Source organism: Medicago truncatula, chromosome 7, assembly GCF_003473485.1.
Source record: "Medicago truncatula cultivar Jemalong A17 chromosome 7, MtrunA17r5.0-ANR, whole genome shotgun sequence".
Lineage (NCBI taxonomy): Eukaryota > Viridiplantae > Streptophyta > Magnoliopsida > Fabales > Fabaceae > Medicago > Medicago truncatula.
The window spans coordinates 20,439,877-20,456,635 of NC_053048.1; the positions used below are offsets into that span (position 1 = coordinate 20,439,877).

The 16,759-nt window shown below is 39.8% G+C and overlaps 1 protein-coding gene across 1 annotated transcript; it reads left to right on the forward strand.

The window, feature by feature from the left end:
- Positions 1-9,646: 9,646 nt before the first annotated feature.
- Positions 9,647-16,402, forward strand: LOC120577008 (uncharacterized). Its single transcript, XM_039827895.1, has 2 exons — positions 9,647-12,678; positions 12,937-16,402. The coding sequence occupies exons 1-2, from the start codon at positions 9,674-9,676 to the stop codon at positions 16,400-16,402; spliced, it is 6,471 nt and encodes a 2,156-aa protein (XP_039683829.1). The 5' UTR covers positions 9,647-9,673.
- Positions 16,403-16,759: the final 357 nt, after the last annotated feature.

Sequence of the window (16,759 nt, forward strand, 5' to 3'; positions counted from 1 at the left end):
CTTAATGTCGGGCCTCAAACCGTTCTCGAACTTGATGCATTTCGAAAACTCAGCAGTCTCAGCAGCATAATGCGGATAAAACTTCGCCAACTCAACAAACTTGGCAGGATACTCAGTCACGGACATATTTCCTTGCTTCAACTCAAGGAACTCGATCTCCTTCTTCCCGCGAACATCTTCCGGAAAGTATCTTCTTGCCCAAGGGTAGGTAGAAGGCTAACCCACCAGTCATCAGCTTCCTCAGCTAGCTGATGAGTACCAAACCGCACATTCTGATCTTCAGTGTACTGCATAACACGGAAGATCCTCTCAATCTCTTTAAGCCACGTCTGCGCTCCATCAGGGTCATATATTCCTTTGAAAGTTGGAGGGTTCTTCTTCATGAAAGTCTCCAACATCCTCGTCTCAGCATTAGCACCAGCATTTGCGTTAGGTTGTTGCCCCACAGCTTGGGCAACAACTTGTAGAGCAGCAGCTAACGCAGCATCGTTCCTTCCAGCCATTTCTGATATTCTACAAAAGTAACAACAACAACATAAGATAGTAATATAAATATTACTAAGACTCGACACGACTCTTCTAATTGACCGGACAGACCGACCTGCTCTGATACCAATTGTAACACCCCGTTTTCCCAATATAAAAATTTCTAAACATTTATCAGAGTAACAACAATAAACGGGATATCACATACAAACTTAATCCAAAATCAGTTAAATAACAATTTAACTTTCAACAATTTAATTAAATAATGCAGCGGAAATTATTTCATAATCCATAAATCTCCTTGGCACGTAGGCCCCATCAAAGTATTTCAAAAGTTAAACAACCTCATAAAAATAACATAAATGTTTCACGTAATAGAATGAAGCATGCATATCAAAACCCCATCCCGTTACGTATTAGAGCGACCTAGACGACACAGTGAGGCAAGGCCACTCACAACAGCAAACTGCACACTAAGCACGATCACCTGCAAGTTACCCATACGAAGGGCAACATTTTCAAGCAGAAGGGGTGAGATTTCATAACAAAATATTGTTAATCAATGTAATTCGAATCATAAATTAACATTAACATCATAATCAATCTTAAACAACTTTGCATATTTGATAAACAATTATTACATATTCACGTATTCAATCATCATCAACAACATAGCATCTTAGACACGACAATGCGACAATGCTCTTAGACTCCTTATATGCATGTGGTACCAATCGTCATCATAAGTATTAATATAATTTAAACGTGCGGAGGACAAAGCTCCTAATAAATCGTGCGGAGGACAAAGCTCCTAATAATCGTGGTGAGGACTAAGCTCAATGAATGCTAATGCATGGACTCTTATCAACAAATCACCGTAATCATCATATCAATATGCATCCAATAATTTGGAGCTAAACGTCATCTTATTCATCATATATGGACATTATGCACTTAGTTAAATAACAGCAGCAGCATAGTCAAGTCACACAACAACAGGATGATATCATTATATCAATTACAATTCAACGGCATCATAATATTTAATTCATATCTGACATAATGCATAGTACATTAATCATGCTCAATTAATATCGACATATCTTAAACGGCTTTACAGATTGCATTAAACATCGTCATTAGGTCTCATTACCAATTAGGGATTCACTCTTGATCAAAACGTGCGACACAGATCGCACAAACACTCAAGGCACTCCAATCTGGAAGTGCTCGCGAGGCGAGAGCTCCTACTCGCCATGGCGAGTACCAGTCAGTTTCCAAACTAATGTTGTTCTAGGTTCAATCTTGTCCTACAATCATTCCTAATCATTACTAGGTATGTTCAGGCACTCAATGGCACTCAAGGTCCAACTAAAAAGTCAAAATTGCAAAATCTTACATGCTCTCTGCCTTAGCTAGCTATGGCGAGTAAGGTTGCTCGTTGTGGCGAGCTGCATTGCACAACTCGCGAGGCGAGTGAAAAGGGTTCGCGAGGCGAGCGATGAATGTTCATCACTCGCGAGGCGAAACTCATCGCTCGCCGTGGCGAGCGATGACTTTCGCGACGGCCAGACCTGCTCTTTCCACAAAAATTCGACGATTCTCATGGTTCTAAGCCTAATACTGATTCCAAAGTTCGTCCTAAACATTATCTAAGGTCTAGGAACACTTTCTACACCAATTTAATCAATTCCTACCGTTTGATCATCAATTCTAGGGATTTGACCTAGTTTTCGTTTTCTCCAATTCAATCCTAATTCTTGCTAACTAATCATCAGAATTATAATCAATTACCATTACTGAGTTATTAGTCTCACCCTTACCTGGTTATGAAGAAAAATCGCAGCTCTCTTTGATTCTTCCTTCTCTTAGCTTTTCTTGCTTTTTCCAAAAGTTTTCCCGTACAATAGTTTTTCTAACAATTAGGTCTTCCCTATTTATATCTCTTCCTAATTACTTATCTTATCTCACTTTCTCCCCCAAAACTATCTAAAATATCAAAACAGCCCCCAACTAAATATTTTTCATATTTCTATTTTCTTATCAAATCTTATTTTATTTAACAATAAAATAAGTCTCATAATCTTATTAAAACACATCAAATTATCCAAATCAACTCAATCAACAAAACTCACATATATATTATAGAAATATAATATAATCGCTTAAACTCGATTAAATAATCAATTAAACGAAGGTGGGCGTTACACGATTCACTAAAATAAATTCTAAACTTTTCTAGATTATTCATTTTTACATTTACGTGTTAATGGCGTGGCAAAACAGTCCTCAATCTAGAACAACAATTGTTTCTTCGAATAATATATATGTTCATAAGCAATTATTCTATCAACATAAATAAATAAGTAATTAAGTAAAAGTGAAATTAAGAGAGATAAATATACTCAAAGTCACAGCAACATCATAAAACAGAAATATCATGAAAAACAATGGAAAACAAAAACCATTCACTATCTATGTGATCATACAACCCTAACACCAAATTTTATAGAAAACTCTTCCTATGATTATTCTACAATCTGAACACCAATTATTACCTTAATTCATTGGATTACCTACTCTTTTAACAATTGAATTCAATCTAACCATAATCTCTATAACACCAAAACTAACAACAACTACAAGGTTAAACCCTTTTTCAAAATTATACAACTCATTATTAGAGAAAGCTAGTCTCACCCTTACCTTAGTATTGATGATCGGCGGTTTCTCTCCCTCTTGGTTCTCCTCTTCTCTTGTTTTCTCCCTTTTTCTCCAAAAAGCAGTTTCACGTAAAAACTTTTCTAAACCTAGTTTCCTCCTTATATCTCTCATCAATCCACTTTATCTTATTTCCTCTATTTCCACTAAACTCTTCTAAATTCCAAAACAGCCCCAAATCTCAATATTTATTTTATTTTCAAATCTTATTCTAGTAAATAATAAAATAAGTCTTTAAATAAAATATCACAACATCACATAATCATTTAAAATCACATAAATCATATAAAGTGGACTCTAAACTCTATAAAATAATTAAATAATTAAAGAGAGCGTTACACTAAGAAACCATGAAATTTACAAAAACCTCTCTTTTTCCTCTGTTCTAAAGGAGGGAGTTTCATGTTACTTGGCACCAGAATTATGCCATCAGTAACTAGAAGATAAAAAATCTCTTCGCATTTAGAAACATCAAAAGTATATGTTTTAGGAGGATATTTGTCATTCTTTGGTTCTTCAGGGTCTTTTCCATTTGATGGCCTCAATAACTTACAGGTATATGGTTGCCCATCTTTTAATTCTGCGAGATTTATCTCGTTATCATCGACAATATCAAATCCCTAATCGAATTATGAGTCATTGTCTCCAGTATCAACATAAGTAACTTTCTCCTTCTTAGGGAATCTATTTGTCCTGGCCTTTTCAGCCTTAAGCCTTTCAACTTGCCGGACTCTATCTGCTAATTGTGCCATATTCCTAAGATATTGAGTATCTAACTTATTTCGGACCGAATAATCTAGGCCGCCTGCAGCCATTTCGACCAACTCATGCTCTGGCACTGATGTGAAACACCTGGCCTTAAGGAGATGGAATCTGTTCAAATAATCGTCTATCGACTCATGCGTCTTACGTCGAACGCTAGCCAATTCCTTCAAACTAATCTTAGATTGACCCATGTAAAATTGTTTCTGGAATGTCTTTTCCAATTGATTCCAACTAAAAATAGAATGGGGAGGCAATGTTGTGAACCATGTGAAAGCATTCTTTGTTAGAGAACTAGGGAAATATTTCATTTTCAGATTCTCGTTATTTGCCAGATCTCCAGCTTCCATAAGATATCGAGCAATGTGTTCGACTGTCGATTCGTTAGTTTCCCCAGCAAACTTAGTGAATTTGGGAATTTTAGTGTGTCATACCCCAATTTTTGACCTAAGATCACATTTCATTTGTCTTTTGGCCCGGAATTGTTTGCTTTTTTAGGAAAAATTTCGGCAGAGACGTATTTTAAATACCTCATTTTTTGTTCATTTTTTTTTACCACTCTTTTTAGTCATTTTATTCTAGTCCTTTTCGTTATTATTATTATCATTATTTTATTATGTTGTTTGTTTTTATTTTTATTAAAAAGGCATAAAATGAAAATTCATCAAGAATAGTCTACCAGAACGTTCTCCAGAACGTTCTGGTCGTACTACGAGTGAAATAAAGTGACCTCATTATGTCCCATCAAATATACCACTAGATTACAGCTGCACAACACCACACGTTTTGCTTCAAAAGTGCATGGAACTAAAAGAACGTTCTTGAGAACATTCTGGTGGAACTTCAAAGGGATAAGAATGACATCATCATGTTCCCTCATGTTGCCACCAGATCACAACTGTTTTTTCATCACGTGTGGTTGTCTCAAAAAGGAAAGGAACAACAAGAATGTTCTTAAGAACATTCTCCATGTGGCAAATTTTACAACTTGGACACTCTTGCTCTCAAAGCAACAAAGGACAGCACTTGTAGCTTTCAAAGAAGTGCCAAACAGCTGTAAAAACAAGTGGCCTCCAAACTTCTACAGCTTGCATTCACGTGTCCACCTTTTCTCTTTGCAAATTGGAAGTTCCAGAACGTTCTGGAGAACGTTCTGCATGAACAAAATTCACTTTTTTCTCATTCTTGTGCTCCAAGCAACAAAAACATAAGCACATGGGCTGTTTTTAACAAGGAAAACACAGCTGTTTTTGTCTGTGAAGCTCCAAGTCTTTCACCTCTATAAATACAAGCATACCTCAATGGCAAAAGGAGGGGCTTACACACAAAGAATTGAATCTCTCCCAAAGTGAAGGTGCTCACTACTTTCAAACAAAGTTTTTTCTTCTTTCTTTCTTTCTTTTCTTTCTCATCACCATCAACAAACAAACACAAAACAACACACCCTCATTACCAAAACAAACAAAAATCAAACAAAACAACCCTCTTTTTTTTCTCTTTCTTTCTTCTACTCTCCCACAAAGGTATATCATCTCCCCTTTCTTTTCTTTCCTCCTTTTTCTTTTCCTTTTCACTTTTTCCTTTCGTTCTTGCTCTCTCTCTCTCTCTCTCTCTCTCTCTCTCTCTCTCTATATATATATATATATATATATATATATATCTTTTAATTTATTTTTCACTAAAATACACACCTCAATCCAGAGTGCTCTGGTCCAAAATTAACTGTTAATATTATATTTTTATCCTCCAGAGTGCTCTGGTCCTAAATTAACTGTTAATATTTTATTTTTGTTTAATTTAATTATTCTCCAGAACAATCTGGTCCTTGTTAATTAAATTAATCCAGAGTGCTCTGGTCCTATATTAACTGTTAATATTATATTTTTGTTTAATTTAAATATTCTCCAGAACAATCTGGTCCTTGTTAATTAAATTAATCCAGAGTGCTCTGGTCCTAAGTTAATTGTTAATATTATATTTTTGTTCTCCAGAGTGTTCTGGTCCTATATATGTTAAATACTATTTATCTTGTTGAACTAACGTAAACTAACAATCTTTTCTTCACACCCACACACTTTTATTTTTTTTATTGCTCTATTAGTTTAATTTTCAGTTATTATGCAAAAACATTCAAATATCCAAAATTCACAAAAAGAACTTTTCACAATAAACCTTGATCTTAAATCAAGTGACCGTCTTTTTATTTTATTTTTCTTAATCAAATTTCAAATCAATTCTAATTCAACTTTAAGTCAGTTTTCTTCAATCTAAAAAACACAAATCAATTCTCATTTGCCACTTGGCTTTTTATTTTCAAAACCTTTTTTCAAAATCTAATAAAAAACACTCAACCAATCAAACGTCAATTTCTACCCCGAACTACGAGGTTTTGATCCCTCACGGGTACGTAGGCAGAGGACCTTGTTCTTCCAAATCAATTAAAAAATAATTTTCTTTTTTTTTCTCTTTTCAATCATCAACTAAAAAACATTTTTCTTTTTTCTCTTCAATTAAAATCAATTTTCTTTTCTTTATCAACTCATAATTCAATTTCATTTTCATCTCTTTAAAAGCAAGCAAGTTTAAGCACAAAAAGTTAAATAAAATCAAGAGGTTCTCGTAGAGTACTACGAATATTTAGGGTGCTAATACCTTCCCTAAATATAACCAACCCCCGAACCCTAAATCTTTTCAAAATGGGTGGTTTGGAACGTTTTCCCCTTAAAAAAATTTTGTTCGGTCGTGATATAAAAAGTGAGTCAAAGTCAATCAAATGGCCTTTGACGTCCGAAAAATGGCGCGACAGAAATGGCGACTTCACTGGGGACACTTAAGAGGGTTGAGCCTAACTTGGCTTTATTTAATTCTTTGTGCTCTAACTTGCTTAAAACAAAAACAAAAATAAAGGATGGAAATACTGGTATATATGTTCTCTTTTCTTCTTTCTTTTTTCCTTAACGTGAGTGGTGAGATAAGTCCTACACCCGGGCTTGAGGGAAACATAAGATAAGATGGTGGTATAACCAAAGTGCCATTCCGAGAGTCAAGTCTCGTGTTTTGGTTCATGTGGTATAACCCCGCTCAATGGAGGAATCTTGGAAGTAATTTATGTTGGCATGAGTAGTCGTGTTGGCATTGTATTTTCAAGTGACCGTCGAAGTTGAGGACCTTTAGTTACCATTACCCATCCTGGCCTTTTAGGACGTAGTGCGGTGGCTAATCAAGAGTAGTCTTGGTCTAGTTGATACGCGATACTACACTCAGACGAGACTCTCTTACGAACGTTGTTGGACCGGAAGTATTTCCGTAACCCGATGACATTCGGAAGCGGTTAAAGACTCTGGGAACTTGGTAGAACCCGTGATACAGGTACAAATGAGACCATAGTCCTTACCAAATGACGTGTTTACCCTTTGACTCCATCAATGTGGACCTAAAACCTCACCATGTTTTCACCATTTGTGCAGCATAATCATGCATACATGCATTCATCCATAAAAACTTCTTTCATCAAAATATCGAAGGGCTTATATAGTTTTTTTTTGTAAATATCAAAGGGATGGAGAGAAGAAACACTAGGAAGTTCACTTTCAAGAAATTGGATTTGATGAACTTAAGGGATCTTGCAGTTAAGGTAGCCAGTCCGGAAGACTTTCATGATCGTCATGGAAAGCTGCTTGGTATCCTTTGGACAAATGTTGAGAAAGGATGTTTGGAGACCTTGGTCCAATTCTATGACCCTGCTTACCATTGTTTTACTTTCCCCGACTACCAACTTGCTCCCACCCTCGAGGAATACTCCTACTTAGTTGGCCTACCAGTGCTTGACGAAGTACCATTTACCGGCCTTGAACCCATTCCAAAAGCCGCCACTATAGCAGATGCTCTCCATCTTGAAACCTCTCTCATAAAAACAAAACTCACCATCAAAGGAAATCTTCCAAGCCTACCCGCCAAATTCCTTTACCAGCAAGCCTCTGATTTCGCCGAAGTAAACAATGTCAACGCCTTTTACTCCATCCTAGCCTTACTCATTTACGGCCTTGTACTGTTCCCAAATGTTGATAATTATGTTGACATCCATGCCATTCAAATCTTCCTCACAAAGAACCCTGTCCCCACATTGTTAGCCGATATGTACCATTCCATACACGATCGGAACCAGGTAGGTCGTGGGACTATCCTCGGTTGTGCACCTTTACTATACAAATGGTTTACCTCTCATTTACCCCAAACCCATTCCTTTCAAGCCAATCCAAGAAATCTCTCTTGGTCTAAAAGAATCATGTCCCTCACTCCATCTGACATAGCCTGGTACCACGCCACCCATAACTTCAGAAACATCATTGTCAGTTGTGGAGAATACTCAAACGTACCCCTTCTCGGTATGCAAGGAGGAATCAGTTACAACCCTATCCTTGCCAAACGTCAGTTTGGATGCCCAATGGAAACTAAACCGGATAGCATCTACTTAGAGGGTGAATTCTACTTTAACCATGAAGATCCCACAAACAAGAGAGGAAAATTTGTTCAGGCTTGGCGTGCTATTCGCAGACTTAGCAGAAGCCAATTGGCGAAGAAATCAGACTTTTCACAAGGATCTCACACTCAATGGGTCATTAATAGAGCTTCAAGTCTAGTCCTACCCTATCACCTCCCAAGATACCTATCTTCAACTACCCCAGCACCATCCTTACCCTTGGCTCCTGAGACTGTGGGAGAGTGCCAAGAGGAATTGGCTGAATCAAACTGTGTAGGTGCCATTTGGAAAAGAAAGTATGATGAAGCTATGCTCAAGATGGAAACTATGAGTGGTAAAATAGAACAACAGGATCATGAGATTCGCAAGCAAAAGCAACAAATAGTTGAAAAAGATGCTCAGATCCAAGCTCAGAGCACAAGGCTCGCACAATTTATCAGCGCAAAGGAGCGTTGGGACTTTTTCAAGGACGCGCATTCAGATTCCGAGGAGTAGTCTACTTCAGAGGCTCAAGAATTTCCCAAAATGTTCTTATCTTTTATGTTTTCGCTTTCTTTTATGAACTTTGGAGTCTATCCCTTGGCTCAGTTTGTAAAAAGGGAATTATCTTTATAGGTCTATCCTCTATCTCTTTATAATGTTTACAAAATAGCTTTTATAAGTCCTTCGATAAAAAAAAAAAAAATAAAATAAAATGTGTCTATTTTTGCATAAGCATATCATGCATCATCTTGCATTTCATAGTCTCAAATCCAAGTCTCACACAAATTTTCTTCTCCAATCAAAAGTCAGCTCGTTTCAAAGGTGGCACCGCGCATCCACTACAAGTCTACTCGTACTCATTACACTCGTGCAACTGTTAAAAGAAAGATGGATTTTCTCGAGCAAGAGAATCGGGCGCTCCGTGAAGAAGTGGCAGCCATGCAGACTAAGATGGACGAAATGGTTGAAATGATGAAGACGATGGCAGATATGCGGACCCAAGAGCAAGCTCAGGCTCAGGCTCAAGCTCATGCTCTAGCACAAGCTCAAGCACAAATTCATGCACAAACACAAGCTCCTCCACCTCCCACCAATACTCAGGCTGAAGCATCTTCCTCTGCCATCCCTGAATGGACAATATGTGCCGACACTCCGACACACTCTGCTCCACAGCTCTCCGTGCCTTGGTTCCCGCCTTTTACTGCTGGCGAAATACTCCGTCCCATTGCTTGTGAAGCTCAGATGCCTACTCATCAGGTGACTCATGTCCCTCCGCCTCCTGTAAGAGCTCCCCCAGTTGTCATGACTTACTCAGCACCTATGATTCACACTGCTCCACAAAATGAAGAACCCATCTTCCATTCAAGGAGTATGAAGGCCTATGGTCAAGTGGAGGATTTACAAGAGAAGTATGATGAGATGTACCGTGAGATGAAAGCTCTCCGCGGAAAAGAAAGATTTGGAAAAACTGCTTATGACCTCTGTTTGGTGCCAAACGTCCAGATACCCCATAAGTTCAAGGTCCCAGATTTTGAGAAGTATAAAGGGAACTCCTGCCCTGAGGAACATCTAACAATGTATGCAAGAAGGATGTCCGCGTATGCTAAGGACGATCAGGTCCTTATTTATTACTTCCAGGAGAGCTTGGCTAGTCCCGCCTCAAAGTGGTACATGAATCTGGACAAAACAAAGATCCAAACTTTCCATGATCTGTGTGAAGCTTTTGTGGAACAATACAATTACAATGTAGATATGGCTCCAGACCGAAGTGATCTTCAGGCCATGACTCAGGGGATCAAAGAAACATTCAAAGAGTATGCTCAGCGGTGGAGGGATGTTGCTGCCCAAGTCAGCCCACGTATAGAAGAGAAGGAAATGACCAAACTTTTCTTAAAAACTCTCAGTCAGTTCTACTACGAGAAGATGGTCGGAAGTACGCCCAAGAACTTCGCTGAAATGGTCGGCATGGGTGTGCAGTTGGAAGAAGGAGTCCGAGAAGGACGTTTAGTAAAAGATGGAGCTTCTACCAGTGGAACCAAGAAATATGGCAACCACATCCCGAGAAAGAAAGAACATGAGGTTAGTATGGTGGCCCAAGGAAGGCCTCAGCAAACTTATCCAACCTATCAACACATTGCTGCCATCACACCTGCTGCCAATATTATTCATCCCCCAAATAGCCAGTCTCAATTCCCACAATATCCTCAACACCCTCAACAATATCCCCAACAACCATACCAGCAACGTCCATACCAACAACAACCATATCAACAAAATCCCCCACATCCCTATCAACAACAGCAACCTCGACCACAAAGAATGCAATTTGACCCAATTCCCGTCACCTATGCGGAGTTACTTCCAGGATTACTCAGAAATAACTTGGTTCAAACCAGGCCTCCTCCTCCAGTACCAGAAAGACTGCCAGCATGGTACAGACCTGATCAGACTTGTGATTTCCATCAAGGGGCCCCAGGTCATAATATTGAAAGTTGTTATGCCTTTAAGTATGCAGTACAGAGGCTAATCAAAGAAAAGAAGATAACCTTCACAGACTCAGCGCCAAATATTCAAACCAATCCATTGCCAAACCATGGTGCTGCAACTGTCAACATGGTCGAAGATTGCCAAGAGACTCACCATATTCTCGACGTTCAACAAATCCGAACACCTTTGGTCCCATTGCATGCCAAGTTATGCAAAGTAAACCTCTTTAAACATGATCATGACGGCTGCAACGAGTGCCTTCTGAACCCCTGGGGTTGTCAGAAAGTGAAAGATGATATTCAAGGACTGCTGAACCAAGGAGAACTGGTTGTTGAAAGAAAATATGACAATGTATGTGTTATAACTCCTGAAGAGCCTTTGGAGATATTTTACGACAGTCGGAAGTCAGTTGCTGCTCCTTTAGTGATTTGCTTGCCTGGTCCAATACCTTATACTTCTGAGAAGGCAATTCCTTACAAGTACAATGCCACTATGATAGAAGGTGGTCGTGAAGTTCCAATACCGCCTTTGCCTTCTGTGGGAAATATTGCCGAAGATAGTAGAGTATTGAGGAATGGGCGTGTTATCCCTCTAGTGTTTCCAAAGAAAGTTGACGCTCCGGTGACTGAAGAAACTCGAACTAAAGATTCCGGTGCAATCAAAGATGTGGGTCAGACTAGTGGGACCAAGTCATGTTCTGATTTTGATGAGATTCTCAAGCTGATAAAGAAAAGTGAGTACAAAGTGGTTGATCAACTGATGCAGACTCCGTCAAAAATATCCATAATGTCTTTATTGCTGAATTCTGAGGCTCATAAGGAAGCTTTGATGAAAGTCTTGGAACAAGCTTTTGTAGACCATGATGTGACTGTGGGACAATTCGATGGAATAGTGGGGAATATCACTGCATGCAACAATCTGAGTTTCAGTGACGAAGAGCTCCCGGGGGAAGGAAGGAACCATAATTTGGCATTGCATATATCTATGAACTGCAAGACCGACGCTTTGTCAAATGTGTTGGTAGATACCGGGTCATCGTTAAATGTAATGGCCAAAACGACCTATGATCAGCTTACTTACAAGGGTACACCTTTGAGACAAAGTGGAGTAATGGTGAAAGCTTTTGATGGTTCGAGGAAGAATGTTCTCGGAGAGGTGATTCTGCCTATTACAATTGGGCCACAGGATTTCCATATTACTTTTCAAGTGATGGACATCCAAGCATCCTACAGCTGTTTACTAGGCCGACCCTGGATTCATGAAGCGGGGGCAGTAACGTCTACCTTGCATCAGAAGTTGAAGTTCGTGAGGAATGGGAAGCTAGTAACTGTGAATGGTGAAGAGGCTTTGTTAGTGAGCCATTTGTCGTCTTTCTCTTTCATTGGGGCTGACAGTGTTGAAGGGACGCCTTTTCAGGGATTTACCGTGGAAGAAGAGAGTACCAAGAAGAGTGAGGCATCTATTTCTTCTCTGAAGGATGCTCAGAAAGTGATACAAGCTGGAGGGTCTGCAAGCTGGGGAAAGTTGATTGAACTCCCAGAGAACAAGCGCCGAGAAGGAGTGGGTTTCTGCCCATCAGCTGATTTGTCCAAGCCTAAAATCATGGTCGAACCAATCAGAGGTACTTTCCACAGCTCTGGGTTCATTCATGCAATCATTGAAGATAATCCCGAAAGAGTGCCACGAAACTTTGTGACACAAGGAGGGTCTAGCCACAATTGGGTTGCCGTAGATGTTCCTTTTATTGCTCATTTATCCAAGTAATGCACTTTGTTTCGTCTTTTATGTTTTTAAAGAAAATCCTTTCGCCCCGCCCCAAGCGAGAGTGAATCTATCTAGGGCTTTTTGCTTCAAGAATTTATCATCAATCAAATAAAAATGTCGTTTTGTTCCCGACTTTTTCGCCTTGTTTTCTTTTATGATTTTAGAAAAAATGGTAATACAAAAAACCAAAAATATAATCACCTTCTAAAAATCTGCACTTACTTATTTTCTAAAATCATCAATCATATATGCAGATTAAAAACCAATGAACCCGTTGAACAACATAACCCTATGATCTCTCCCAACTTTGAGTTCCCTGTGTATGAGGCGGAAGAAGAAGAGAACGAAGAGATTCCCGACGAAATCTCTCGGCTACTTGAACAAGAAAGAAAGATCATTCAGCCCTATGGGGAAGAATTAGAAGCAATCAACTTGGGTACCGAAGAAGACAAGAAGGAGATCAAGATTGGGGCATCACTTGAGGTAAGTGTCAAGAAGCGAGTGATAGAGCTTCTCAAAGAATATGTTGATGTGTTCGCTTGGTCGTACCGAGATATGCCAGGTCTGGATACTGATATTGTGGTACACCATTTGCCTTTGAAGCCCGAATGTCCGCCGGTCAAGCAGAAATTGAGAAGAACCCGTCCTGATATGGCCCTCAAGATCAAAGAGGAAGTGCAAAAACAGATCGATGCAGGTTTTCTCGTTACATCAAAATACCCTCAATGGCTAGCCAACATAGTGCCTGTTCCGAAGAAGGATGGCAAAGTCAGAATGTGTGTTGATTACCGTGACCTTAACAAAGCTAGTCCTAAAGATGATTTCCCATTACCTCATATTGATGTACTGGTTGACAGCACTGCAAAATCCAAAGTGTTCTCCTTCATGGATGGTTTCTCCGGTTACAATCAGATCAAGATGGCGCCCGAAGACAGAGAGAAGACGTCTTTCATCACACCTTGGGGCACTTTCTGTTACAGAGTAATGCCGTTCGGTTTGATCAATGCAGGAGCTACTTATCAAAGGGGTATGACTACTATCTTTCACGACATGATACACAAAGAGATTGAGGTTTATGTGGATGACATGATCGTCAAGTCAATCACTGAAGAACAACATGTTGAGTATTTGCTAAAGATGTTCCAACGGCTAAGAAAGTACAGACTTCGCCTGAATCCCAACAAGTGTACTTTTGGTGTTAGATCCGGAAAGCTTCTGGGCTTCATTGTTAGTCAGAAAGGTATTGAAGTAGATCCAGACAAGGTCAAAGCCATCAGAGAAATGCCAGCTCCACAAACAGAAAAACAAGTAAGGGGGTTTCTCGGACGACTGAATTACATCTCCCGTTTCATTTCTCATATGACTGCAACATGTGGGCCGATATTCAGACTCCTCCGCAAAGATCAAGGGATTGTTTGGACAGAAGATTGCCAGAAAGCCTTTGATAGCATCAAAGTGTACTTACTAGAACCTCCGATTCTCATCCCTCCAGTTGAAGGAAGACCACTAATCATGTACCTAACTGTACTGGAAGATTCCATGGGTTGTGTGCTCGGACAACAAGATGAAACCGGAAGAAAGGAGCATGCCATTTATTATTTGAGCAAGAAGTTTACTGACTGTGAATCTCGCTATCCCATGCTCGAGAAAACCTGTTGTGCACTAGCCTGGGCTGCAAAACGCCTCCGCCACTATATGATTAGTCATACTACATGGTTGATATCTAAGATGGATCCGATCAAGTACGTCTTTGAGAAACCCGCTTTGACAGGAAGAATTGCCCGGTGGCAGATGTTATTATCCGAATATGATATTGAGTATCGTATCCAGAAAGCAATCAAAGGCAGTATCCTTGCTGATCACTTGGCTCACCAACCAATTGAAGACTATCAGCCCATCAAGTTCGACTTTCCTGATGAAGAGATTATGTATTTGAAGATGAAAGATTGTGATGAACCGCTACTCGGGGAAGGTCCAGATACTGAATCAAAATGGGGTCTAATATTCGACGGAGCTGTTAATGCTTATGGTAGCGGAATTGGGGCAATCATTGTTACTCCTAAAGGTGCACACATCCCCTTCACGGCCAGGCTAACGTTCGACTGTACAAACAACATGGCAGAGTATGAAGCGTGTATTATGGGTATCGAAGAAGCCATCGATCTGAGAATCAAGAACCTCGACATTTATGGTGACTCAGCCCTTGTAATCAATCAAATCACAGGAGAATGGGAGACTCGTCACCCCGGCCTGGTTCCCTACAAAGACTATGCAAGACGATTACTGACCTTCTTCAACAAAGTCGAGCTACACCATATTCCTCGTGATGAAAACCAGATGGCGGATGCTCTGGCTACTTTGTCTTCAATGTACCAAGTAAATCGTCGGAATGAAGTGCCGCTGATCCATATCAGACGTCTTGAGAGACCCGCTCATGTATTCGCCACTGAAGAAGTTGTTGATGACAAGCCATGGTTCCACGATATCAAATGTTTCCTTCAAAGGCAAGAGTATCCACTCGGAGCATCCAATAAAGACAAGAAGACTCTAAGAAGATTGTCTGTCAATTTCTTCCTAAACGGGGACATTTTGTATAAAAGAAACTTTGACATGGTGTTGCTCAGATGTGTTGACAAACATGAGGCAGACTTATTGATGCATGAAATACACGAAGGATCCTTTGGGACTCATTCTAGCGGACATACAATGGCCAAGAAGATATTGAGAGCAGGTTATTACTGGATGACAATGGAAGCCGATTGTTACAAGCATGCCAGGAAGTGTCATAAGTGTCAAATCTATGCCGATAAGATTCATGTGCCGCCGACTGCACTCAATGTTCTTTCCTCCCCGTGGCCATTCTCTATGTGGGGCATTGACATGATTGGAAGAATTGAACCCAAAGCTTCAAATGGACACCGCTTCATTCTAGTGGCTATTGACTATTTCACCAAATGGGTTGAGGCTGTATCTTATGCTAATGTGACCAAACAGGTGGTAGTCAAGTTTATCAAGAATCATATTATTTGCCGCTATGGTGTCCCTAGCCGGATCATTACAGATAATGGGACGAATCTGAACAACAAGATGATGAAAGAATTGTGTGATGATTTCAAGATCGAACACCATAATTCTTCGCCTTACAGACCTCAGATGAATGGTGCTGTCGAAGCTGCAAACAAAAATATAAAGAAGATCATCCAGAAGATGGTGGTGACTTATAAAGATTGGCATGAGATGCTTCCCTTTGCATTACATGGATATCGTACTTCTGTACGCACATCAACAGGGGCAACCCCTTTCTCTTTGGTATATGGCATGGAGGCAGTACTTCCCATAGAAGTTGAGATTCCTTCAATACGAGTTTTAATGGAGGCTGAATTATCAGAGGCTGATTGGGTTCAAAGTAGGTATGACCAATTGAATCTGATTGAAGAAAAGCGCATGTCTGCTCTTTGTCATGGTCAGTTGTATCAAAAGAGGATGAAGCGGGCTTTTGACAAGAAAGTTCATCCCCGTGAATTCAAAGAAGGTGATCTTGTGCTCAAAAAGATCTTGACTTTCCAACCCGACTCTAGGGGCAAGTGGACGCCTAACTACGAAGGCCCGTATGTTGTCAAGAAAGCTTACTCAGGCGGTGCCATGACTCTTCAAACCATGGATGGTGAAGAACTTCCACGTCCTGTGAACACAGATGCAGTCAAGAAATACTTTGTCTAAAAGTTATAAGAACAGCTCGGTAAGTCGAAAACCCGAAAAGGGCGGCTTAGGCAAAAATGAGCGTCTCGGTGGGCTGAAAACCCGAAAGGGCGGCTCAAGCAAAAATTAGAGACATCAAACAGAAATCATTATCCTGATAGGCTGGAAACCCGAAAGGGCGGTCTATGCAAAAGTTAAGGATAAAAAAGAAAAAGACAAAGTAACTGCGTCCAGTCAGGCACAATCCACTTGGGGCATGTCTACTATCAAAGAATCTCCAAATCTGAAGCATCAAAAGCAGTAGAATTCAAGAGTTGTAAGGGGAATGGGGTTATGAAATTCAATGTACCTTCCCATTTTAAAATTACCATTTTTTTA

Excerpts from the sequence above, each read along its gene's own strand:
- LOC120577008 (XM_039827895.1), top strand. The coding sequence starts at position 9,674 with ATGCCTACTCATCAGGTGACTCATGTCCCTCCGCCTCCTGTAAGAGCT. Across the intron at positions 12,679-12,936 it reads TTTATTGCTCATTTATCCAA|ATTAAAAACCAATGAACCCG; the intron begins GTAATGCACTTT and ends TCATATATGCAG.